Below are 27,975 nucleotides of genomic sequence, written 5' to 3'. Positions count from 1 at the left end.
AGGACATTTCGAAAAACCAACTTTTAGAAAATACCCCTCAATGCGACTATACCAAGCTCGGGGAGCTTGTTTTAGTCCATAAAGGGTCTTTTTCAATTTGTAAACCTTATGCTCATTTCCAATTTTAACATAACCTGGGGGTTGTTCAACAAATACCTGTTCGTCCAAGTACCTATGTAAGAATGCTGATTTGACGTCTAACTGGAAAATAGGCCAAGATTTCTGAGCCGCCAACGCAATTACCAATCTGATTGTATCATGCCTCGCAACGGGAGAAAATACTTCTGTATAATTGATTCCGTATTCTTGCTTGTACCCCTTAGCCATTGACGTACCTTGTACTTGTCAACTTCACCGTTTTCCTTCAACTTTGTTTTGAAGACCCATTTCACTCCAATAGTTTTCTGTCCATTTGGAAGATCAGACAGCTCCCAAGTATCATTTTGTTCAATGGCATTAATTTCATCATCCATTGCTTTTCTCCATTTTTCTTCCTTCACGTCACTCTCAAAAGACGTAGGATCACAATCTGAAAATAGAGCAAAGTGAGTAATTGGATCGTCAATTCCAGTTACCACATAATCTTCCATCCAAGCAGGCCTTCTTCTAATACGCCCAACAGACCGAGTTGTTTCTTCATTTTCTACAGCAACTGTTGCTGAAGTTGCTGAATTTTTTGGTGTGCAAGCTGCTGAAAATATCTCTAGTTCAACGTCACTATCATAGAGTACTTGGGTAAGCTACTGCCCATTCCAATCCCAAGTGTTCTCCTCATCAAAAACAACATCCCTACTGATAACAATCTTCCTTGTTAATGGATTGAACAATTTATATGCTTTGGTAAATTCACTTACACCAAGAAAAACACATTTTTCAGCCTTGTCATCAAGTTTCTTCCTCTTTTGGTCTGCGACATGAACATATGCGATGCATCCAAAAATTCTAAAATGATCTACTGTTGGTTTTCTCCCACTCCATACCTCCTCTGGTGTCATATTTTGAACATAAAAAGTTGGGCTTCTGTTTAAAATATGAATACTCCAATTTACTGCCTCGGGCCAGAAAATTTTTGGAACGCTTCCTCTTGCCATTAAACTTCTCACCATGTTGAGGATGATTCTATTTTTTCTCTCCGATACACCATTCTGCTGTGGTGTATGCGCAGCTGTAAGCTCTCTCCGAATGCCATGATCTATACAAAAACCTTCAAATTTTTTCGAACAATATTCTCCACCATGATCTGTTCGGAGAGTCTTGATATTTTTTTCTGCTTCATTTTCCACACGAACTTTAAAGCTTTTAAATGTTGAAAAAACTTCAGATTTCTCCTGCAAAAAATAAACCCAAGTTTTCCTTGAAAAATTGTCGGTAAAAGTGATTAAATATCTTTTACTTCTATTGGATGTTGGATTTATTGGACCACAAAGATCTGAATGCACAAGCTCTAACACATCCTTTTCTCTCCATGACTTTCCTTTAGGAAATTGAGAGCGAGGTTGTTTGCTAACAACACATTCTTCACAGATTTTGGAAGGAGCAGTAATTTGAGGAAGCCCTGTGACCATGTTTTTGTGGTGGAGTGTCTTCAATCCTTCAAAACTCAAATGACCATAAGGAAAATGCCACAACCATGAAGAATCCTTGACTTCAGCTATTAAACAAGATTGAATATCATCAATCTTTAGCGGAAATAATCTGTTGGAGCTCATTTGAACTACTGTAATAGCTCCTCTCACAGGATCATAAATTTCACTCACCCTTCTTAATAGTGATGACATAACCCTTCTCTTGCAACTGACCAGCACTCAGTAAGTTGCTTTTCAAGTCGGGAACATACAACACATTAGAGATTGTTTCAACAAAACCATTCTTGGTTTTAATCTTGATATCACCTTTCCCCATTACTTCAATAGTAGAACAATCACCAAATGCCACAGTGGAATGTAAATTTTCATTTAGAGATGAAAAAGAAAATTTACTTCCATACATGTGGTTACTACATCCGGTATCTATATACCAAATATCCGACTCATGTTTTATTCCATCTTGGACAGCCATTAACAAAGTTTCTACTTTCTTATTTTCGACAAAGTTGGCACTTTCTTTCTTTTATTTATCATTAGGCAATCTAGTATAACAATCTAATGCATAATGACCAAATCTGTGACATCTATAGCATTCTACCTTGGATTTGTCATGGTCTCGACCTCTGCCTTTGCCTTGAAATTGATCAGTGTTGGCTTTGAAATTTCTGCTGAAATCTCTGCCTCCACGGTCTCCTCTTCCTCTTGCTCGGCCTCTACCTCTACCCCTTCCTCTATAGTTATTGGAATGAGTATTAGTAGAAGCCTTCAATGCTTGCTCCTGTACCGTGGAATCTTTGTTCATCTTTTGTTCATGAACCAGTAAAGAACTTTGCAATTCATCAAGAGATAGTGCATCTATATCTTTTGACTCTTCGATTGAGCAGACCACATAATTATATTTTGGTGTCAGCGAGCGCAAAATCTTCTCCACAATGGCAACATCGTCTATCTTCTCACCATGGAAACACATTTTGTTGGTGATTTCCATTGTTATAGCACAATAATTGGTGACAGATTCTCCTTCCTTCATCTCTAGTGTTTCAAAATCCTTTCTCAAAGCTTGAAGTTGTGCACGCTTCACCCTTGTAGAGCCTTGATACTTCTTCTTCATGGAATCCCAAATATCTTTGGAAGTTTCTTTGCAAAGAATTGTTTCCAAGATAGGACGATCAATTGCCTGAAAGAGATAGTTCTTTGCTTTCAGGTCTTTTAGCTTTCTAGCTTCGAGTTCTTCTTTTTATGAATCTGTCAAAGTTGTGCCAGTTGCTGGCTGCTGAATTCCATTTTCGATGACCTGTCAATACTCCTTGGACCGCATGAAATTCTCCATTAACATGCTCCAATGATCATAGTGACCATCAAAGCGAGGAATGGCTGCTTGCACAAAGTTTTCTGAAGCCATAGGCTCACACGTTATTGTTGCAATTTTTTTTTTTGTGTGTTTCTCTCACAAAACCTAGTTCTGATACCACTGATGAAAACTTTAAAAAAAAGGAGAGAAATAAAAGATACGTAAGAAGAGAAAGTAATTTGCTGGAAACACTTAATTCTTTTATTCATTACTTCAAGCCTATATATAGGTAAATGCTTAACAGAATAATCCATTTAAACAGGACACATATCAGTCCCATTATCAACTTACTCCGAAAAAATAGAGCACATGATTCCTAAACTAAGCATAACACTTTACTCCACTAATTCCTAAAGACCAGGTCAACTAGTAGAAGAAAAGAAAAACAAATTAATATTTCAACACTACTAAGCATCCACCATGGTTTATTCCCTTGCTTTGTAGACTGTACATTCCCCAATACAACCTTAATATGCTAAAAAAATTCTCAATTGAACAACTCTCACATTAAGTTGTCATTCCATCTCCCATTAATCCAAAGCTGATTGACCTCCTCTAGACCTCAGCAGTCCCTTGGTTGATAGGTAAAACATAATGAAGAGCTCCTAGTTTAGTTCAATGATCAAACTAAATACTAGCATTGCCACATCTAGGCTCCCACCAAGTCTCCTGATCTATATTATCCCTTGCTTTAACATCATTTTCCAAACTTGAGAACCACCCCTCCATTCTACCACTTGAGGTCTATGTCTCTTGCAATACTTGTTCTACATAAAGTTGGACCACAAAGTATTTTTAGTTTTGAAATTCCACCATAATTAACAAAGAGGGCTTTTGATACATCAAATAAAGATTTAAATCTAATCCGTCCTTCTTCTTTAGGTAGGCAGATCCCTTCCCAGGCAATCCATTGTTTTGCCCTATCTCCTCTTTAAAATTCCAGAAATATTTTGCAAACATTCTCTGTATATCATAAATAACACATTTAAGAGGGAGTATAACAGATAGCAGGTACACAACCATGCTTTCCAACACATGATTAATGAGAATAGCTTTACCCCAAAAGATAATAATTTTCCCTTCCACAGTTAAAGCTTATTCTGAATTTTTTTTATTAGTCCAGTGAAGTGAACTTTTCTAATCTTAGTATGTCTAATAGGGCAGCCCAGGTATATCAAAGGAAAAATACCTCTTTTAAGTTCAGTAGTTTCCTCCACCACCTTAACACAATTCTGAGAAGCCTTATTGAACATGTAGAAAAAACTCTTCCCCTTATCAATCTGCTGTCCTGATTGACATTCATATTTCTTCAAAACCTCCATTATTAGTGTAAGAGATTTCTTGTCTGGAGCAGCAAAATAATAGTGTTATCAGCATATGCCAAGTGGTTCAGATTGTCACTCTATTTGGGCATCCCAAAGCTCTTAAACTCATTATTCATAAACAAATGATTTAAAGCTTGGGACACAACTTCTGCAGTGAGAATAAATAAAGCAGGGGATAGTGGATCACCATGCTTTACTCCTCTAGTATAGTGAAAAAAGTCATGGGTCTGACCATTAATAAGAATAAAATGCCAATTATTAGCTACAATTCTCCAGATCAGATCAACTGCACCTGCATCATAGCCCATTTGAGTTAGAACACTTATTAGAAAGCTCCAATTCACCCTGCTATTTAATCAGGGTATGCAAGATCTGATGGAAAACATGGAGATTCAGTATTTGGCAAGAACTGGCTCTGACCATTTACTTGGTGGCTAAGGCTTATCACAGGGTGAATTGGACAACAATTTGTATAGGTATATGATATTGAGCTTCTGACAGATCCTCAATTAATACCTCTTTTGTTTCTCCTGTTTCCATATCTGCAGATGTAGTATCTAGCACATTAACACTAGTTACCTTCATCAGAATATTCTCATGGTTTACTTGCTTTTGATCGCCAGGTGCAATAGCTAGATGTTGCTGTATTACATCACCTCAAGTATCCTTCTGCTACGTTATGTTGAAGTCTTCAGTCTCAAAATGTTGGATTGTACTTCCAGATGTTTGTCTCTCTTCCATATTTGCCTTAGTATTATCATTGTTGTTTTTGATGTTGTTGTTTCCAGAACCCCTTCCCTGTTGCTTTGTAAAAGCTTGTGTGATCGACTCTTTTTTGGAAGAGTATTGATGCTTTGTGCTTGTTGAAATTTTAGCTTGGTCTTTCCCTTGATTTTTCCCCTCTTCCTCCATTGATAGAACATCAAAAGTGTTCCCAGTACTCACTCCTTTCTCAGGAGTGTATGCTCTTTTACTTAAAAGTTGTTCTAAATTTCTCTCCATAGTGAACATCCTACTGGTGGGATTCCAGTAACTCCTTGTGATTCTTCTCCTTCTAGTTTGTGTTGTGTCATCACTGTTTGTATTCGATACATTTGTATGCTATGCCTCTTCAACATTGTTAGTTTTTTCAGATTGAGTGTTGGGTTTCCTTAGTTCAGGATGTAAGAGATCTACATTCTTCTTCATCATGGCCTTGAATCTTGCAGTGTTTGCAATACGAGCATGTCATAGTGAATTTTGATCCTTTCAATCCTTGACTCCTGAGTGCCTTCATTTATAATTTCCAACTCTACATATTTAGGAAAATCAAATAGCAGATCCATCTTAACTTTCACTCTTGCACAACTTGGCCTAGTTTTGTTTATTGGAGCCATGTCTAAGTGTAATGGCTTTCCAACTGCTGAGGCAATAGAGAATAATGCCTCCTTCACAAAGAATGTAGGTTTTAATTCAGGAAACAAAATCCAAGCCATAGCCTGTGTAATCTCTTCTTCCACTTTGAATCTAGCATCATATATCAATGGCCTCATAATATAATGTGTTCATTTTATCAACTTCATCTTCCGTACACATAATTCTAGGAATTCCATTTGTATAGGATATTTTCTTCATTGGTATTGGTTCCACCCCTGGAACTGGGACCTGAATAGTAGTAGGGGCTTTAAGAACATGCACATATTGAGCCTGATTGTTAAGGTTGTTCTCGTTAGGCAACATTCTAGGTTCATTAGGCAAACAAAGTTGCTTATAAACCTTAGAATTACGATTTATTAGCAAAGGGAAATTTGAATCATGAAGAAGGGGTGACTGATCAGTGGCCGGAGTGGCCATATCCGGCGTGGCAGTATTAGGTAAACGTCCGAGGTATCTAGCTCAGAGAGAGGATTCTTTTTGATTCCTTGAAAACTCCTCTTTTTTTTTCCTTTAGGAATATTTACACCTATATACAATCCCATATTTTAGCAACTAAAGCTTAAAAAATTGGTAATAGGTAATTAAATCTTACCAAATTGAATTAAAATATAGAAGAACACCTAATTACACTTCGGAAAATTTCATGCTTGTTTTCTTCGAAAAATCTAAATTCATCTTGAAAATTCGTTATCATTCAACATATACTCTCAATCACATGAGTTCAAATAAGTTTCATCATAAGTAATATGTATCATAGTATATAGCATACAATCATTGTTAAACTTATAGTAGAGCATGATGAGTTGGTATAGTAGGAATGTTTATAATTTAACGGCTAATGGAACCTACTCCATAACAAGTAGCTACCTTCAATTGATGGAATTGCATAGGAAAATAGAGCTTGCAGACTTAATATGGACATAAGTAGCTCAATTAAAGCACATAGTACTAATGTGGCTAGCAGTGCTGGGGAGATTAATAACAAAGAGAGAATGATCAAAGCTGACGTGAAGATGGATGACCCCTTTTGTTGCTTTATGTGATATACAGACCATGAAGACAAGTTCTCATTTATTTGTTGAATATGCCTGAGTCACTATAGTTAGAAAAGAACTATTGTTGTGTACCAACACGCACATCCAAGTAGGGGATATCAAGCATGTATTAATGTCCATCAGAAGAAAGTATCAAAAGAAATGATGACCGCTACAAGTGGTGCAAATTTATACCACAGTTGGAGGGCTCAAAATTGAAAGATCTGAATTACACAAGGCACAAATGTAGTCATACAGGCTAAGGAGAAAATTGTACATAGAATCGAGTTGGTAAACAAATCAAAGAGGGCATATAGGAGTAGGGAGTTTACACACTGAATACTTTGCATTTAGTTTAATTAGGGTGTGCTATGCAGTATGCACAATTAAGTAATTAGCTGGTTCTGCTGAAGGCTCACCATTCATAGCACTTTGTCTTCTTGAAAAGTAGTTATAGAGGTGAGTAGGGGTGTACATGGATCGGGTTGATTCGGATTTTTTACAAATCAAACCAAATAATTTGTGTCTGGTTATTAAATCTATAAACCAAACCAAACCAATAAAACTCGGGTTTTTCGATATTAATTTTTCTCGGGTTTTTTGGATTTTTTCGGGTTTTTCAAGTTTTTTTTTGGGTTTCTCGAATTTTTCATAGTATCTAATAAAACGCACAGAGCAGTGCTTCTTAAAAAGAGTTTTAGTACAAAATATCAACATATAAGATGGAGGCAAAACACTATTTGAAGTTTTAACTTTATAATATAACTTTATAAGATGGACTTTTTTTGTATATTATTTAGAACACTATTTGAAGTTTTAACTTTATAATATAACTTTATAAGATGGACTTTTTTTGTATATTATTTAGATGAGCTTCTCAAGTCCAAATCTATATGGAAGAAAGAAAAACAAAAATTATGAAAAAAATTTAAAAAATATTTATAAATTATATTTTAATAAATATTTTTATGTATAACATAATTTAAAAGTAGTATATCTATAATCGAGTCGGTTTGGGTTCAGTTTGACTTTTTTTAGTTAAAATCAAACCAACCCTATAATGGTCGGGTTTTTTTTCAAACACCAAACCAAGTCAAACCAAACCACTAGTCGGGTTTTTTTTTTCCAGTTTGGTTCGATTTTTCGATTTGGTGCGGTTTATTGGTTTGCCTTGTACAGCCCTAGAGATAAGTGCAATTTGAATGTATTATTTTACTTGTTAATGATATTGTTTACATGGTTACCAAAAAAAATAAAACATTATCTGACAACATCTATGATATGATATATCTATCATATATATCACTGTATATCATAAACATATAAGTTTACAAAAATATACATTAGATACATGGATATACAGTTCAGTGACACACCTCAGGAGGTTGGCGCGGAAGTTAGGCTTGGTGACCAGACCATCCAAAAGAAAAGTAGTTTCAAGTACCTTAGGTCTATCATGCAAGGCAGCTGGGAGATTGACGATGATGTCACACACCATATTGAGGCAGGGTGGATGAAATGGAGGCTCGCTTCCGGTGTGCTATGTGACAAGAAGGTGCCACCACAACTTAAGGGCAAGTTCTACAAAGTGGTGGTTAGACCGGCTATGTTATATGAGGCGGAGTGTTGGCCAATTAAGGTCTCTCACGTTCAAAAGATGAAAGTTGTCGAGATGAGAATGTTGAGATGGATGTGTGGGCATACCAGGAGCGACATGATTAGAAACGAGGCTATTCGGGACAAGGTAGGAGTGACCTCGGTGGAAGACAAGATGCGGAAAATGCAATTGAGATGGTTTGGGCACGTGAAGAGGAGAGACACAAATGCCCCAATGCGGAGGTGTGAGAGGTTGGCCATGGATGATTTCAGAAGAGGTAGGGGTAGGCCGAAGAAATATTGGGGAGAGGTGATTAGACAGGACATGACGCAGTTACAGCTTACCGAGGACATGACCTTAGATAGGAGGGTGTGGAGGACCCACATTAGGGTAGAAGGCCAGTACATATTCTCGTTATTCTTCCTTATTAGTAGGCGCCTTAGCGCACTATAATTTCATATGCTCTGATTTCTCTTGTTATCTATTACTTTTTGTACTTTGATTACTCTATATGCGTCGCTCTCTTTATTTGCTTTTTCATATCGATTTGAACTTCTTAGCCTTATCTAACCTCTTTTTATGCTTTTTTGAGCCGAGGGTCTTTCGGAAACAACCGTCCTATCTTAGTAGGAATAAGGTCTGCGTACACTTTACCCTCTCCAGACTCCACGTTGTGGGATTTCACTGGATTGTTGTTGTTGTTGTTGTTGTTGTTGTTGTTGTATACATGGATATACACTAATATATATATGTATATACACACATATATACACACACATCATGTCTTGTCCAAATGAGCTCAAATTTCAAATTTAGCTTTCTTAAAGATGCTTCAAAGATATTGCAATAACGTACATTTGATTTAAAAACAATTTCGAATTTTCATTTTAAACCCTCAAACTTCAATAGTGGAGCTTTCAAACTTTTCTTACACATTTCGAATTGTGTTTTACCGCCCCCCCCCCCCCCCCCAAAAAAAATAAATAAAAATAAATAAATAAATAAAAATATTATACACCCAATGTGTTTGTAGAGAACTCAAAAAATGAGTGATTTTTCCAATTTCCAACTAAACGAAATCTACTAAGAACCCAAAGTGTAAAGAAAAATTGGCACAAAAACATGGCATCAATGAAGAACTAGGGAAGATATATATTTTAGACTGAAAAAAAGTTGAAAATTTTTGGAGAAAATGTGGAAATTTGGGAGGTTTAAAATAATTCTTCAAGTATGCATTGAATAACTTTTGGTCTTCTAACCTTGTCAAAAGTTTATTCTCTTAGTCTTTGTTATATATTTATCGAATAGAAATTATGAAAAAAGAAAAGGACAACTAAAAGAAACTCACATTAAAGGTACAAATTTAGTAAGTTTTGTTATTTTTTATTTATTTTTTTGGTGCAGAATATGTAATTTCTTTGTATATATACAATATAATATCATTTTAATATCTATTGTAGTGTATATTTTAGGTTGCATAGTTTATGAAGTTAGTGGGACTTTTTTGGTGTTTGTGGTTAATAATTTTTTCCGCTATTTTTATCAAATGTAACAAACATAAATTCTTAAATATTTAACAAATTCTAAAAAAAAAAGTTAACTTTTTGACAATGCATATTTAAATAACTATTTTGACTCTATCCATAAATATGAAGGACTATTTTTTTTTAAATCATTCTTTTACACACACTTTCACTATTTCCGTGATCATGTGGTTCCATTAAAAAAGAAAAGAAAAAACAAATGCTATTCATGTGAAGTCACAAGAAAGAGAAGCAGGAGTAGTACATAAAACCTTGACAACAAGGCAACATAGTTGACTTATCTACTCTCCGTCTCACACAACACAATTGATTTAATTATTATTTTATAAAATTTACATTTAAATTTTAATAGCTGTCATGCGCTCGAAAGGTACCCTAGACGTGGCCGGCACTCAGAAATCATTACTGGCTCTCAATCGAACTATTTGACCTGGTCATACATATGTTCATTCATTCAATCAGCGGAAGACTTAAAATACAGAGACAAATAGGTGGACAAATCCGGTCAACAATCTAACTCAAAGAAGAAAGGTCATAGACCAACAAATCAAACTCCAATCTATGTTATGAGAATGATCTGACAAGAACATTTCAAGGAATAGAAATACTCAATCAACCCATCTCTATCTAGTCTATGAAGCTTCTATCATTATTGTCTAAGTGGTGCCAATGACAGGTTCATGGCTACCTCAAATCAAAATGAAACGACTAAACTCAAAACAAGAATAACATAAGTGGTATCCTCCGAATGCAGGGGAGGACTCACCAATTAGCTGAATGTGAACATATCCTCAATGATGCGCCTGTTGATGATATGTAGAACCTGTCTCTACATCATGAAATAATTTAGGTCTACATGGACATTAGTACGTGAAATGTACAAGTATATAATATGGCAAAATAAAACATACATCAAGGTAGAATAATATCATTTCAGATATCTCAAATCAGAAAGATGAGAAACTCAATCAGAATGTCATTAGTCTAAAGTAAGAATAAGGTTTAAACAGAGACCAATCATATACAATCCAATTTAATCATTAGAGTACTACAAGACCTATGTGGGAGTTTTTTTATCCGATAACCATCACTTATGAGTCAGTGATAGTACAACAAGCCGACGTTGTTGCCACATCAGTTCAATACTTTGCCAGGGTAAAGAACGAGTCAACCAATAACGGATCCAACAATCAATCAAGTCTTATCATGTCAGGACAATAAAATAGAGAAACATCTGACTTAACGATTCAATCCTCTCCTACGTTTGACTACGTAGTTATTGAATTCGAGTAGTTACTTACTCTTACCAAATTCAGTGCTTGATACTCCTCCCAAGACTCAATGCTCATAAGACAATCAATCCCAATCAAATCAATCAATAAGTCTCATATGGACTTTTATCAATTCATCAGTTCTATCAAATCAATCCTTTCAACTAATCAATTATCTAATCATTCTCAATTATTTATTTAAGAATAGTTTGGACAATCATTTATGACAACATTCAGTTGAGACCATTTACTTGAGTTCAATTATGAAGATACATAGGACTATCAAGTTTCATCAAAACTATCATCATACTCACATCCCAATCATCATCATGCATTCACAAGTTCAAGGTTCTAGACTCAATCCTTAGGCATATATATCCAATATTAATCAAAATACTATTAGGGTTTATGAAATAAGAAGTTTAAATCATTTGTTCAAGAAACAAGTTCATAGAAAACATCAATTACGCAATATTACGTAAAAATGTTAAATTTAAGGAAATTCTCAAGAAACACAATCATGGAGACTCAATTCATTCACAAATCAACGTATCACAATCATGGGGCACATGGAAGAACAAGGTTCATGCTTTTGTTTAACCTTACATATCTGGTATGAAGACAGACAATCAAACTGGCAAAATCCTGATTTGAAATCCTTGAACCCTAGCCCTTTCTCCTCTCCTTAGCCCAGTTCTCAAGTTAATTTATCGTAAATGATAGAAGATATATGCTTAGGACTAGTTATGGGATCGAAAATGACCTCAATATGTCGTGGGTTAAGTATAGGAGGGGTGAAAAAAAGACCAGAATGCCCCTCCTTAAAAATAACATTGGGTAGGCAAAATTGGCCTGTGGGGAACAATCATAGTTCATTTTTTTTCGAAAATTTTCAACGGTGAAATTTTGAACCAAGATCGCAGACTAGGCGCACACTCTACTGATTAAGCAATTTTGTCTCGAAAAATTATCTTTTGATTCGATTGACTTAAAATTCAAACGAGACCACTTTTTCACATGATTTTTCTCCCTGATCGATATTTCGGCCTCGAATTGGCGAAAAAGATTAGAGATGATACGTTATGCGAGTGCGTTATTCTCTAGAGGTATTTTAATAATTTTCAAAATATAAAAATAGCATCTTCTTATCACACAAGACTCTAAATGAGAGCCTTCATTTCATCCACCCTACATTAATATATTGAGTGACGGCCTTTCCGATCTCCCTATTTTCTTAAATAATAGATCCAAAATATTTAAAACTTCTCTCTTTTAAATAACTTATATATCAAACCTTACTTTCATATCCATCTCAAAGATTAAAAACTATATATTTTTTCATTTTCTCTTACATATACACTTTGACTAATTTTTTTCATACATGTGATACTCATAAATGAGAGAAAAAGAAACTAACTTCCATTCATGTGATGTCACAAAGGAAAAAAAGAGTAGTACATAAAAACTTGACAACAAAGAAATAAAAAACAAAAACTCATGCAGAAGGATCCAAGAAGGAATTCATGAAGAGGCAACTTCATTAACAATATCTTGGAGTTTTCTTTCTAATACTTCAGAACATATTTGTCCCACCATGTTGTAGAAAGACTTGAGATCAGACAACTGTTCCACAGACATTTTGAACATTATCTTTCTAGCTAACCCTTCTCTCTCCTCATTCATCTTCAATTTCTCCAAGTAGGAACATCCAATTCTCACTGTGGCTCCCATTTCAATTAACCTTGCCTCTTGCTGAATACTCAATGCTGTATTTGACTACAATATTACATAATCAACCACAATTAAGGAATAATATATAAGTTATATGTATTTGAGGGTAATTATAAATAATGTAATTTTTCTTTAAAGCGATTCAAATGATATAAACCCCTTGGTTCTATCTGGCTTCGCCTCCAGTGTCAGATTAATAAAGCATATCTATAAATAGGTTTTCTTGAAATATAAAATTTGCACATAATTTTGAAAAATGAACATGTTATAGGCTATAACAAGTAAACACGATCGGATAACAATTTTTTTACATTAATGAAAAATATATGTGATAAGGTTAGAGTGGCCTTTGAGGTAGATCAGATAGAGGAGAGACTAAGATGATTTGGACAAGTGAACAGGAGATGTGCAAATGCCCCAGTGGAAATCGGAGAGATTGGCAAGGACGATGAGTTTAAAGAGGGGTGAAGGTAGACCGAAAAATTACGGGAGAGAGGTGATTAGAGAAGACATGACGCAATGTCAGCTTATCGAGGACATAATCTTAGATATAGGAGAATATGAAGGTCGAAAATAAGGATAAAAAGTTAGAGATCTATGTACACTCTGCTCACTCCAAATTTACATAAATAAAAATACATTAAATATGTGATATATATAATATAAACTCATTTAGGATATAAACTCACACTTCTTAATACAAAGTAGTGATTGACTTATATCATTGTTGTAATGACTTAATTTCACGTGTGATCACTGAGTTTTATAAAATTATTTTTATCTCATTGAAATTCAAGATAATATATACCTCTAGGAACTCTGCTCCAGCATCTAAGTCAGATTCTTTAGATGGATGCATCTGGCTGCTTCCTTCATATATATTCCTAGCAAGAGAAAAACTTCTAACTATTATTTTCCTCTTTTTTTCCATTTCTTGATTAAGCTTTGTGGGTTTTTGGACACTTGGTGATAACTTCTTGTTGTAAGCAACTACAGCCTTCACAAACTCCTGCAAATTAAACAACATTCAACTAACTGATGAGATATTAGCAAAAAAAAAGAGGAAAATCCTACCCAAATCATCAACAATTTATTTGGTAGCTGGTTAGAATAATTCAAGTATTAGTAATGCGGATATTAGTTATGTATATATTAATTATTTCGTCTTTTACTCCACATAATATAATACACAAATTCCAATGTGTCAACTTTTAAGGATTTTTAAATGCAAATCAAACACCATTGATGTTATTCATGAATAACTTATTTCCTAACTAGCAACCAAACATTTTATAACTCATACAAATATTAATACATGAATAAGTTGCTTCTTTACAAGCTACAAAATAACCCCAAATAATATATCATAGCAAGTAACTTTTCTTACTTTTTAGTTATTAATCTCACTTTTTTGATCCATTATATATATATAGTTATTTTTTATGTGATCTGATAATGTAAAAATTTTTAAACACTATCATTGTATATAAGTTAAAATAGAAGTGTATTAGAAAAACCTGATAAGCAAAAGTGCATCCAGGATAATCAAACTCATCTGTATCTTGTTGCCTCATTCTCTCAGGATGAAATTGCAATCCCATAATAAATTTACCTTCCTCAGGATTATAAGCATCAGGATCATAGAACCCTTCAATTAAACCATCATGTGAAAATGCCATAGGAACAAATCTTTGAGCTAATTTCTTGACTCCTTGATGGTGATAACTATTCACACAAATTTCCATTTTATTATCTTCTAATAATGAATCTTTGAACCAATAGTGCAATGGGGTATTTTCAATAATCTTGACAACATGCCTATGATTATCATAGTTATCATAATCAATGTGAACTACCCTTTTATCTTGAGGGAGGTTTCTTGAGAGATCTTTCTCAATGTCTCTATAAAGAGTTCCTCCACATGCTACATTAAGTACCTACAAATTAATAGAGGAAAGGTGGATTCAGAATTTAATCGTTACAATACTTAATTTTAAAGGTTTTTGACACTAAATTTGTTGTATTTAAAATAATGGGTTTAAAATTTAATATTTGTGGAGATATTAATAATTATTTTCATATGTATAAAAAATACTAGAATCAGTTGAACATGGTGCCTACTTCCAGAGACGGATCAAAGGTTTTAGGATGTGTTTGGGATGAAGGTAAATGTTTCGCTGAAAAATAAGTAATTTTCTTATTTATTTTTTGTATGTAGTATGTAAGTTAAAAACATTATCCTAAAATTAATATTTGTATATAATCAATACAAACAATATTATAAGAGGTGTACGTGGGTATGGAGTGTGGTGTGGTGTGGCTGGGGCTACGACGGTTGGTAGGTGGGGTTCAAGGATAGAAATGTGGGATTGTATGGTTGGGGGCTATGAGGGTAGGGGTAGGGACGAGATGGGTGGAGAAAAGACGATCAATGTTTAATAAAAGTATTTGATTTCTTTATTTTTATTATAAAGTTACTTTTTTTATTTTTAAACAATTTATTTTCTAAATAAAATATTCTTTTAAAGATTTTGAACAACCTGAAAAATTTTAAAATATTTTTCAATTCTTTATAAAAAAAATTCTTCATACCAAACACACCCTTAATCTTTTTACTGCTGTAGTTGGAACCTCGGAGTTCTTTGAACATATAAATTCTAAATAGAATATATTTTACAAATTTCAGGATTTATACACACACACATAGTGAGTTCATCCTTCAACCATATATTTGCTAACAAGTGCAGTTAATCTCTCTTTTAACAAATAACCTTTATAACAACATTTCATTAAGAACTGACTTTCATATTAAGTTATATTATATGTTTTCTATAATAACATCTTATTATAGTAAATTACAGATTATCAACACAAATAATATTGTTATAGAGAAATTTGAGTGTACCTGCGACCCTCGACATATTCCCAAGTAAGATATGTTCCTTTCAAGGCAAAGTTTGCTTATATTATATGTTTTTTATAACAACATTCTGTTATAGCAGTTAGAGATTATCGACATAACGTTGCTATAGAGAAATTTGATTGTATCTGTGAGCCTCGACATATTCCCAAGTAAGGTATGTTCCTTTCAAGACAGAGCTTTGCTTATATTATATGTTTTCTATAACAACTTTCTGCTATAGCAGTTACAAATTATCGACGCAAATAATGTTGTTATAAAGAAATTTGACTATACCTGCGAGCCTCGACATATTCCCAAGAAAGGTATGTTCCTTTCAAGACAGAGCTTTGCCAATCTCAGCTCAATAGTGTCTTTTTCTTTGTCAATGGCAGTGTCACTCACATGTTGTCTTCGAATTTCTTCGATTTCTTGAGGAGATAGATTATTGGATTCGTCTTCGTATAAAGAAGGGTCTATATCTTCTCCTTCACATAGAAGTACTCCATGTATTGGTTCAAAGCTTTCCAATAACATATGGACCCCTGAAACTCTAGGTACTATAACTGGGACAGCTCCATAGCTTACTATAAGATCAAGATGATATTCTCCTAAAAAATAGAAATAAACATTAGTTTGTTGCTAATAATGTGACGGAATCAGAAATTCTAATAAGGCGATCTACAAAAATGCAAAAATGATAAATTCTAATAAGGGAATTTAAAAAAAATGCAAGTTTCTAACTTTATTTGTTCTGTTTTATGTAAAGGGGTTCAAAGATTACGACGGTCAAATACTTAGTTTTGACATTGAATTCGAGTAATTACACTAAAAATAAGTATGACAGGTCAACATAGCTAATGACTAAATATATCATTTCATAAATATTTGCAAAAATTATAACTAACAAAAATTGTGTAACTCTTCAAACAGTAACACTAGCTAATGACTAAATATATCATTTCATAAATATTTGCAAAAATTATAACTAACAAAAATTGTGTAACTCTTCAAACAGTAACACTTTTACGTGAAATGAAACGGAAAAAAAATAATGACATACCAACAAAATCAACAAATTTGTTCTTACGAACGGTTCGTCTAGAGACGATGAGGACACGAGGTAGGACTACGGAGAACTTGGCGGTGTCCATGGGAAGATGACTTATTAACATATAAAATCCTCAATTGATCGAAATGAATTTCTAAATTTGCAAATCTATATGCTATATGGTTATATTTGTTATAAGTGTGTGGTCACTACTAGTCAATTGTACATACAAAAATTCTACTAATAAAGAAAAATAATTCTAATTAAAGAGAAGAAAAAAAAGATGGAGATGAAATTCTTAGTTACATGAAGATGCTGTTTATATAGAAAGCTTAATTGGTGGGGGTTGGTTGAGTAGAAAACAGAGGAAAGTTTTGGGCTTTTAAAAACGATCCGCCGCGTAAGAGCAAACGTAGGCATGGTGAAGAAATTAAACGGGGTGGATCTAGAGGCATATATATGCGGATTCAGTGTATAATATGTGGGTTTACGGAAATTTAATAATTTTTATTTATATCGACATAAATATTTAGAATATTTACATATGAATTCACTTATTATCATACTTTTTCCATTACATTTTTTATGATGTAGTTTGACTTGAAACAGAATTTAAAAAAAGAATTGTAAATTTTATGGTCTAAAATGAATGATAAATGTATGTGTAACTATAAATCATTTCATTAAGAATAAAAAATATATTTAAAAATTAAATTGTTACTAAATATAAAAATGTATCATTATATTTTTGGTCTGACTAAAAAAGAAAATGAATCATATAAATTGGAACCGAGGAAATACTAAAAGTAATTGAGGTAGCTTATGTCGAGAATATAATTAAGTACATAAAATAACTAGCTTAAATTTTTAGATGAAATGATTACACACACCTCAATAGTTGTATAGAAATACATAAACTTCGAATTCTAAATCAATCTTTATTTATGAAAATCAAGTAGCTTATGCACAAAGTTAGACCAGTAAGCTATTACACTTTTTTTAAAGGATGATTGCTTCTAAGCCCACCTTCTGATTGTCATCGCTCGATCACTTTCTTTTCCACTAAATGATTGCTTAAGGACCTTAAGTGTACGATCTGGACTGTTTTTCTTTTAATTTTGAATTTTATTATAGCAGATTGGTCTAGTAATTAGGGGGCGGCCGTTCAATCACCCTATAATATTAGGACCAATAGATTCAAAATGAATTTGTGATTTTTTTTAATAATATTTAATTTTAAATTTTAAATTCGTTTCGATCCAGATAGTGGGGAGAACTTTTTGAGAACATTAGGAACTGGGGGAGGGATTATTGGGTGAATAAACTGTGTGTTTTCAAAATGTTGCATAATATGTGGACAAATGTATATCTGATGGTGGCTCTTTCTGAAAATTTTCAAAAGATGACCAGATGCTGATCTGACACTTTTGGATTGCTTTCTTAGTTTTCCATCATATGTTCGATAATGTTTTGGAGTTTGATAAATCTAAATTTATAGAAAGAAATATTAGTTATTTTATCAAATTTTTAATGGCGTATCAACAGCTATATGTATCCTAAAATGGTTCAACTTTTATAGGTTAAGGTTTGTTAAATAAGTAATTTAAAGGATAACTACAAATAATTATATATATATAGAGAGAGTTTAATTTATATGAGTTGCTAGTGTAAGCAAAAATTTAAACCCTCAAATCATTAAAAGAAAATATTTGATTTTTTTGATAGTCACTTAATTAATTAATGATTATTATCTCAAAAATTATTATTATTTTTGATTTTAATTTTTTTTTAATAAACAAAATGACTTCTTGAGATAATAATTATTTAGTGGAATGATCTTATGCAAAATCAATTACAAAGGAAATCTTCGAGTAACGCTTTATATTTGCTATAATAAATCTCTCTTACTAAAAAAAATGACAGAATTTTATATTTAAAAATATCTAACTAAAAACTTCTCATTTTATCTTTATCTGAAATATTCATATATAGTTATGCTTCAAAAACAATGATAAATTGTTTTAATTAAAAATATTGATCCCCATAGACAACGATAAATTATTTATCGAAAAAATAAATGATAATTGGTTATGTACATAGAAGATTTAAAGTCAAAGGGAAAAGGAAAATACAAGAAGAGAAGGTCGAGAGCCTTCTTTCGTTGAAATGAGAGAACTTAAAATGCTTTTCGAGAGAGATTTGGATGACTTTATTCTTCTCCGATGACTCTTTTATACACTGCGAGAAAAAATTGTTTACTCCTATATTAAAATTAGCAAATTAAAAATAATAAAGCTGAAAAAAATAATATTTGGATCCACAAAATTATTTCTCAATAAATTTAATTTTTTCATTGTATTAGAGATTATGAATTATTTTCTTCCAAAATAAAATGAATAAACTAACTAAAAAATAGCGAAGCGAGCGGCGACGATGGTGCGAGAGGCACCTCTACTTAATCTTTTAAAAGCTAAAGAAAATGTTTCCTAATATAAATACAAAACTTTTCTTTTCTTCCACCAATGAAGGAAAAATGAATTTTCATTTTTCATTCTCCACATTTCTCAATTTTTATTTTTTATTCACATCTCACTTAAATCCAATCGAAACTACTAAAACAGACGTAGAAAAACGATCTCAAGAGGTCTGAATTATTGAAAAAGACAACCTGAAAATCGACTGATCAATTGTATGTCACACAAAATGGTTGATCACTTTTTCAAAGAGACGTCTAAGGTCGTTTTCTTTAAAAAGAAATATTGACCTCCTAAGGACGTTTTTTCTTTTAAAATTACCATCCTCACGAGGTCGATTTTTAAAATACACATTATAAAATCCAACACCTGGGGTTCAAAACCCCATCTTAGTTGTGGTAGAATACATTTCTACCACTACATCCATTGATACTTGTTTTGAAGACTTTATTTTATTTAACTCTTTAATTTTATTTTTTCTAGGAGGTCGATTTTTTTTCAAAAAAAATAATTATAGAGACCTTGTGAGTAGTGGCGGAGCCACCTTATGATTAGGGGGTTCATCAAGTCCTCTTCGACAGAAAATTATACTATTTATACATGATTAAAATAATTTTTTTATGTGTATATAGCAAATGTCAAATTCCCTTCGACTAATTCATGTGTCTCCTTCTTCAGATTTTGAACTCCCTTAGTCAAAATTCTGGCTCCGCCAATTCTCGTGAGGATGAAAATGCGATTTTATTTTTTAATTATTTTATAAACATACCGACATCATGAGGTCGCTATATTTTCTCAAAATTAATTTTGATCTCATGAAGTCGATATTAGTATTTCATGAAATTGTTTTATCATTTAACCGATCTTATGAAGTCTGTTTTTTTAAAAAAAAAACTGGAGCATAGAGACGTCATAATTTTATTTTGTTTTTTTTACATATTTTGAGGTCCGCATTTAGGCTTATTTTAGCAGTTTTTTTAGTAGTGTTATAGGTCAAAAAGTATGAAATGACTACATGTTAGCTATGAAAAAGTTACCCAATAGAATGTGTTTGAGTTCTTCTGTTGGACTCGAGGCTACTTAGGTGCAAGTCGGTGCTAGACTCGAGAGTGGTTGTTGATTCGCCCGAGAACCATTATGAAGGTCCTACAACAATAAAAATGATTTGTCTTTGGGGAAGGGTTCTATAGGCAGGTGTGGAGCTAGCAAGTGCCAAGGGGTTCATATGAACTTTTTTGGTGAAAAATTACATTGTTTATATATAATTACAATTATTTTTTTTATATATATATATAAATATTGAACCCTTTCGACATCTTTGATATTTTATATTTCAAACCCCTTTAGTAAAAATTATGTCTTTGCCATAGTCTGTAGGCGACATAAATTGAAACATATATTTCAAACCACATTTTCACCCGCGAATATGTTCCTGCAGCAGCAATATCGCGAAAAAGGGTTTAAAAATATTCTGAATTACTTTCTCACCTTCTTATTGCTGAACTCCACAATGAGCTGTTAATGAAAAATCATGATAGTCGGACCGTTGGTTCTTTGCCACTCCCTGAAGTGAATTAGACAAACTATAACCAACGAGAAAGAGGTCATGGCTTCAGTCGTGGTCGTGATCGAAGAAGAAATTATAATCATGATGTTCGGCTGACACCGAGAAATGATCAGCAGTATAAAAAGAAGAGTGAAAAGCAAGAACTTATACCAAAGAAAAATTCAGAAAGTATATGTCATAAAGGTGGAGGTATGGGGCACTGATCACGAACTTACCGGTCATCAAAACGTCTGGTTCAACTTTATCAGACATCCTTGAAGAAGACAGAAAATAATCCAGAGACAAACTTTATCTCTAAAGATATATTGAGCCTATGCATCTCGATGTAGCTAATTTCTTCAATTTCCCAGAAGGAAATATGAATATCGATAACCCAGATAATATTTAAATAATTTTCTTTTTATCTTATTTGTACTAAATAATATGTTTGCATTTTTCTAATTCATGTAAATAAATAAAATTTGTATAATGAGTCATGTTTTAATTATAATATTTACTTTATTTCTTTTTGAAGAAAAATATGAATATGCCTCAAAAACAATTTGGATCAATAATCAATCACGAGGATATTTGTGTAATTGATAGTAAAACAACTCATGTCACTTTTAAAGACGAGAAATAATTTTTTAACTTGCTTAGAAGAAAAGAAAATATTACTACATTTTCTGATAATTCGAAAATGATTGAAGACTCTCGAAGAGCTACTATATTTCTACCTAAGGGGACAAAAAATTGTTATAGAAGATGCATTATTTCTCTTCTAAATCCCCAAGAAAGTTGTTAAGTTTTAAAGATATACGCAGAAATGGATATTATGTTGAGACACTAAATAAAATAAATGTTGAATACATTGGTATAACCAAGAGTGTCTCATGCCAGAAATATATTTTGGAAAAATTACCAACTTTGTCGTCTGGCCTATATTATGCAAAAATTAGTGTAATTAAAGCGCAATTGATTGTAAACTAGAAGTTTATTGATCTAAATACATATGTGTTATGGCATAATCGAATAAGTCATCCTGGATCAATAATGATGAGACAAATTCTTGAAAATTCAACTGGACACCCGTTAAAGAACCTGAAGATTCTTACGAATGATGAATTTTCATGTGCTGCTTGTTATCAAGGCAAATTAATTGTCAGACCATCAACCCTGAAGGTTGGCATTGAATCTCCTGAGATTTTAAAGCATATACATGGAGATATATGTGGACCTATTCATCCACCTAGTGAATTGTTTGGATATTTTATGGTCCTAATAGATGCATCATCAAGATGGTCTCATGTGTGTCTCTTATCATCTTGCAACTTGGCGTTTGCGAAGTTGTTAGCACAAATAATAAGAATAAGGGCGCAATTCCCAGATTATCTAATTAAGACTATTCGCCTTGATAATGCTGGAGCATTTACATCTCAAGCTTTTAATGATTATTGCTTATCAATTGGGATAAAAATTAAACATCCTGTTGCTCATGTTCATACTCAAAATGGCCTTGCAGGGTCATTTATTAAGCGCCTACAATTAATAGCAAGACCCCTACTAATGAAAACAAAATTGCCGATTACTGTTTGGGGTCATGCATCCCAAGCTTTTGATGATTATTGCTTATTAATTGGGATAAAAATTGAACATCTTGTTGCTCATGTTCATACTCAAAATGGCCTTGCAGGATCATTTATTAAGCGCCTACAATTGATAGTAAGACTCCTACTAATGAAAACAGAATTGCCGATTACTGTTTGGGGTCATGCTATCTTACATGCAACAACACTTGTACGTCTCAGATCGACACATTATAATAAATACTCTCCGTCACAATTAATATTTGGTCATGAGCTAAATATAGTCCATCTATGAATTTTTAGTTGTGCGGTAGACGTGCTTGTAGCACCACCACAATATACAAAGATAAGCCCTCAACGAAGGTTGGGTATATATGTTGGGTTTGACTCACCATCCATAATTCGCCACCTTGAACCATTGACAGGAGACTTATTTACTACTCAATTTGCAGATTGTCAATTTGATGAAATAACTTTTTCGCAATTAGAGGGAGAGAAAAAGGAACCCGAAAGAGAAATTGCGTGGAAAGTTTCATCATTATCTCATTTTGATCTACGTACCCACACACATGAGCATGAGGTCCAGAAGATCATCCACTAACAGAAAATAGCAAATCAAATGCCAGATGCATTTACAGATTTGCAAAGATAACTAAGTCACATATCCCTGCACTAAATGTGCCTATCCGGATTGATTTTCCTAAAAGACTATCTACTAGTATCATAGCTTCTGAATTCCAAACACGCTTGAAGCGTGTTAGACCATTGGATTCAAAGGATAAAAATCCTAGAAAGAGAAGTGTGAGGAATAACAAAAATGATACTACAAAAGAACCTCCTGAAAAAGATCAAGATTTGAGTAATTCTGATATTCCTAAAGAAATTAGTGAACCCGAGACTCAAGTGAATGAATAACTTTCAATAAGTTCTACCGCTGATGAGATAAATTTAGATCGATCAAAAATTACGGTGGATAATATTTTTGCATATAATGTTGCACTTAACCTTATGCAAGATAGTAAAAGTCTTGAGCCTAAATTTGTTGAAGAATGTCGACGTAGATGTGATTAGCCAGAATGACAAAAGGCAATTCAATCAGAATTAGACTCACTTGCTAAAAGCGAGGTTTTTGGACCTGTAGTACAAACCCCTGAAGGTATAAAACCAGTTGTCTATAAATGGGTTTTTGTGTGAAAATGAAATGAGAGAAATAAAATTGTAAGATACAAGACATGCCTTGTTGCACAAGGATTCTCAAAGACTCGGGGTCAACTATGAAGAAACATATTCACCTGTTATGAATGAAATAACTTTTCGATATCTCATTATTTTAGCTGTATAGAAAAATCTTGAAATACATCTAATAGATGTAATTACAGCTTACCTTTATGGTTCACTTGATAATGAAATTTACATGAAAATTTCAAAAGGATTAAAAATGCTTGAAGCATGTACTAAGTCTCGGGCGATGTACTCAATCAAATTGCAAAGATCATTATATGGTCTGAAATAATCAGGGCGTATATGATATAATCGCCTTAGTGAGTACTTGATAAATGAAGGTTATATAAATGATGTTATTTGTCTATGCGTTTTTATTAAGAAAACGAAACCAAAGTTTGTTATACTCGCCTTTTATGTTGATGACATAAATCTCATTGAAACCCCTGAAGAGGTCCAAAAGGGAATTAAATTTCTAAAGAAAGAATTTGAGATGAAAGACCTTGGAAAGATAAAATTTTGTCTAGGTCATTTAGCAGATGGGGTCTTTGTCCACCAATCTGCCTACACTGAGAAAATCTTAAAAAGATTTTACATGGACAAAGTACATCCATTAAGTATTCCAATGGTTGTTCATTCACTTGAAGTGGATAAAGATCCATTTCGACCTCCAGAAGAGATTGAAGAGCTTCTTGGTCCTGAAGTACTATATCTCAATGCTATTGGTGCACTTATGTATCTTGCTAATGCAACCAGACCTGATATAATATTTTCTGTTAATTTGCTAGCAAGGTATAGTTCATCCCCAACGCGAAGGCATTAGAACGGTATCAAACATATTTTGCGATACCTAAAGGGTACGATTGATATGGATTTATTTTATATTAACAAAGATTGTGCAGACTTTATTGGTTATGTAGATGCAGGTTATTTATCAGACCCACATAAAGCTCGATCGCAAACAGTTTATCTATTTACACACGATGGAACTGCTATATCATGGCGATTTACAAAACAGTCTATTGTTGCTACTTCTTCAAATCATGCTGAAATAATAGCAATTCATGAAGCAATTAGAGAATGTGTGTGGTTAAGATCGATGACAAAGTTTATCAAAGAAAGATGCGACCTGGAAAATGATGTCAAAGTACCCATAATTATATTCAAAGACAATGTCGCGTGTATAGCTCAATTGAAAGGTGGCTTCATAAAAGGAGACAGAACGAAATATATTTCACCAAAATTATTCTTTCCACATGATCTCCAGAAGAATGATGATATTGATGTGCAACAAGTTTGTTCGAGTGATAATCTTGCAGATTTATTCACAAAGGCATTACCAACATCAACTTTTGAGAACTATGTATATTATTTCTTGTAAATTTTTATGGATGTTTACGATAACTATGTATATTATTTTTTATAAATTTTTTAATGAGACACATTACCCGTGGACATCCAAGGGGGAGTGTTATACAAGTGGATGTGTGGATGTCAGCTTCCACCTTTTCACTCTACTTCAATTTGTCTCCTATTAGTCCCCCCCATCCCCACCCAACTTGTTATTTCATCCTTTGCAGCGGCTATAAATAGCCACTGCTATTATGCCAATAGAGATGAATTCTCTGATCTTCTCAACTCTATTTTCTCTTACTCTCTCCTTTTTATTTTGCTAAGTTAATATATTTTATAACAATAATAAATATATAAATGAAAAAAATGCTTGGTGGATGCAATATTACATATGTGAAATGAATGAGTGGTAGGTGTGGATTTATATTAATTTGCTCCCATGAGGTTTGGAGAGCCAAAGAGAGTCAATTTTGCCGTCCGAGAGAATAGTAAATTGGCTCTTCCATCACCTCGGAGTCACCTCGACAGATATTGGCAAGTGACCACTCCTTAGTGCTATAATGCATGCACCGGATCTCTAGCGTTGTTTGTTCACCATTATTATTGGAGTTTCACATCATTTATGGGATGGGCATGTTTTAGTTTTTCTTATACGGTCTTGGACAATTCTCTCCACAAGAGTCAAATAAGAAGAACTAGAAGATTCCACTTCTGAAACGTGCCTGTACCTAATGGCTTAGGCCGTTGTTCCCATTTCCTCGTGAGCTAGCTTTTGAAATTGAGTTAGATCTAAATTCCATTTCTTTATGTGATAGCAAAGTCATCCCCATTCCGATTCGTTACTTCTGATATTTGACCACGGTTTATTGTCCACGCTTCTGATGTTTAATCTTGGGCGTGTGGTTTTTTTTAGAGTCCCACATCATTTGTAGGATCGGGTTCTATGTCTCCTTATATAATCTGGTCAATACTTTCTTTATGAACTAACTTTTAAAGTTGAGTTAATTAGGTTCAAGATTCATTTCTTTACCATTTTCGAAAAGTTATGGAATCTCAGAGCCCTCATGATTATTTGGAGGGAGTATACTGACCATTAGAAGAAAGAAAAAGAAATGTTTTGTTAGATAGACAAGTCATTATTACCATATATGAACTTAGTGCATCACAAATAATATCATAATTGTGATTAATAAGCTTGAATAATTGTAGAGGAAATTGCGATCAACATCATAATTATGTGTTCTATAGTGCTTGTATCCCACCAATAAAACAAAAAAAAACAAAGATGCATTAATTGTGAATTATTAAAGCATTGAAAGACATATAACCCACCCACAAGATCCTTCCAAAGGTGTCCAAAATCTAAACAATCATCGATGATCATACACTTGGCTCATAAACACTATGACGTAAGTGCTCTGAGGTGGGGTGCGTTATGTCATCAAATATTTGTAAAGAGGGTCGAATCTCGTATCTGATAGTCAACATGGCGATAGAATTCATTTCTTCGATTGAAATAAAAAATATTGTTATGCTGTGTGAGATATAATTTGTCAAGTTCGGATAAAGAAAATGTCTGACCCTATCAAATTAGAAATGTGAAGACCTATACTTTGAAAGGGGACCAGGAAACTAGAGAATATAAATGAGATTCGATAGTGGATAAAGTTTTCCATAAATTATGAATCGTAATCTAAAGTAGGATTTCTAATGGTGTGTTTAATCAATTTTTTTCACAATAAGTTCATAATGACTAATGGTGAAACAATGACAGAAAAATGAGTCAAATTTGTTTATGTATTATATGAAATTGATTAACTTTGTCTTCAATTTCCCCGGGTTGGGGCGGGGCGGGTCAAAACTTTTATTTTCAAATATTAAACGGGGCAGGACAGGTGATAGGTCGGGTCAAAGTTGTTTGGCGTATATATGCATAAATAAACAACACAGAACACATTGGAATATATGCTGAATCTGATTAACGTTTTAATTGCTAATGCTAAACTAACATGTGTTTTTCACGGGTTTTTAATCATAATTCATATGTAATACATGCTAGTTTGTTAAACAGTATTAATATTATAAAAGTACCATTAAAAAAATAAAATTTGACTGAACACTATTAGAAATTAAAAAAATCAATGTGAATCAGTGAAAGATTTGTTTCATATAGAACATAATTTTTCTATTCATTTTCCATCGAACCAACTCATTGAAAAAATGCATAATGAAAAATAAATTCTCGCTGGAATAGTGAGAAACTTTCTAATTTTACCTTATCAAAACATTGTATTTTTTCTTTTATCATCAATTCAATAAAAATATCTGTGGAAATAGCCGTTGAACTTTTTTCAGTGAAAAATTCAGTGGAAAAATAGTAATTTTTTAACGGTGAAATATGATAATGAATACCATTCAAGTCAGAATATGATATACACATAATGATATATATTGTATGTATACTAACATAGTTTATCTCAAGTAAATATGTGCCTTTCATACCGATACACATTAATATGCATACAAATTACTTCAGCAAGATAATAGACCGGTACGCATACTAATAATGCGTATATATATGTCACGATCCGAATTCGGCTGTGATGACACTTACTCATTTCTACCGGATAAGTCAACCTAAAATTCAATAAATACGAAAAATACGATGCGGAAGCAAATTAAATAGATAAATATATGTAAAAACGAAAGTCTTAGTCAACTACAATATCACAAAGACTGGTTGCCACATGTACAAGCCTCTAATACAATCGAAATGAAAGATAAATACAAGTCTCGGTGCTTTTGTTTCTCAAATAGAACAAAACATAATAAAAAGAGACAAGAGAGATCACCAGCGTCGACATCTACCTCTCTCAAGTATCATGTAGCACGTAATTCAAGGTGCATCTCAATAATTCAGATAGGCCAGATAGGTATCAACAGTATCACATGTATAACAGCCACATTTGCACAAAGTATGGGCAAATCTT

The 27,975-nt window shown here is 33.1% G+C and overlaps 1 protein-coding gene across 1 annotated transcript; it reads right to left on the bottom strand.

Moving 5' to 3' along the window:
- Positions 1 to 12,521: 12,521 nt before the first annotated feature.
- Positions 12,522 to 17,165, bottom strand: LOC129895368 (putative glutamine amidotransferase GAT1_2.1). The gene is made up of 5 exons (XM_055971076.1): positions 16,818 to 17,165; positions 16,052 to 16,365; positions 14,373 to 14,792; positions 13,664 to 13,864; positions 12,522 to 12,900 (listed from the first exon to the last, which is right to left on the bottom strand). The coding sequence occupies exons 1-5, from the start codon at positions 16,927 to 16,929 to the stop codon at positions 12,646 to 12,648; spliced, it is 1,302 nt and encodes a 433-aa protein (XP_055827051.1). The 5' UTR covers positions 16,930 to 17,165; the 3' UTR covers positions 12,522 to 12,645.
- Positions 17,166 to 27,975: the final 10,810 nt, after the last annotated feature.

Source organism: Solanum dulcamara, chromosome 7 (assembly GCF_947179165.1).
Source record: "Solanum dulcamara chromosome 7, daSolDulc1.2, whole genome shotgun sequence".
NCBI lineage: Eukaryota > Viridiplantae > Streptophyta > Magnoliopsida > Solanales > Solanaceae > Solanum > Solanum dulcamara.
This window is presented reverse-complemented; position numbering and strand designations above follow the sequence as displayed.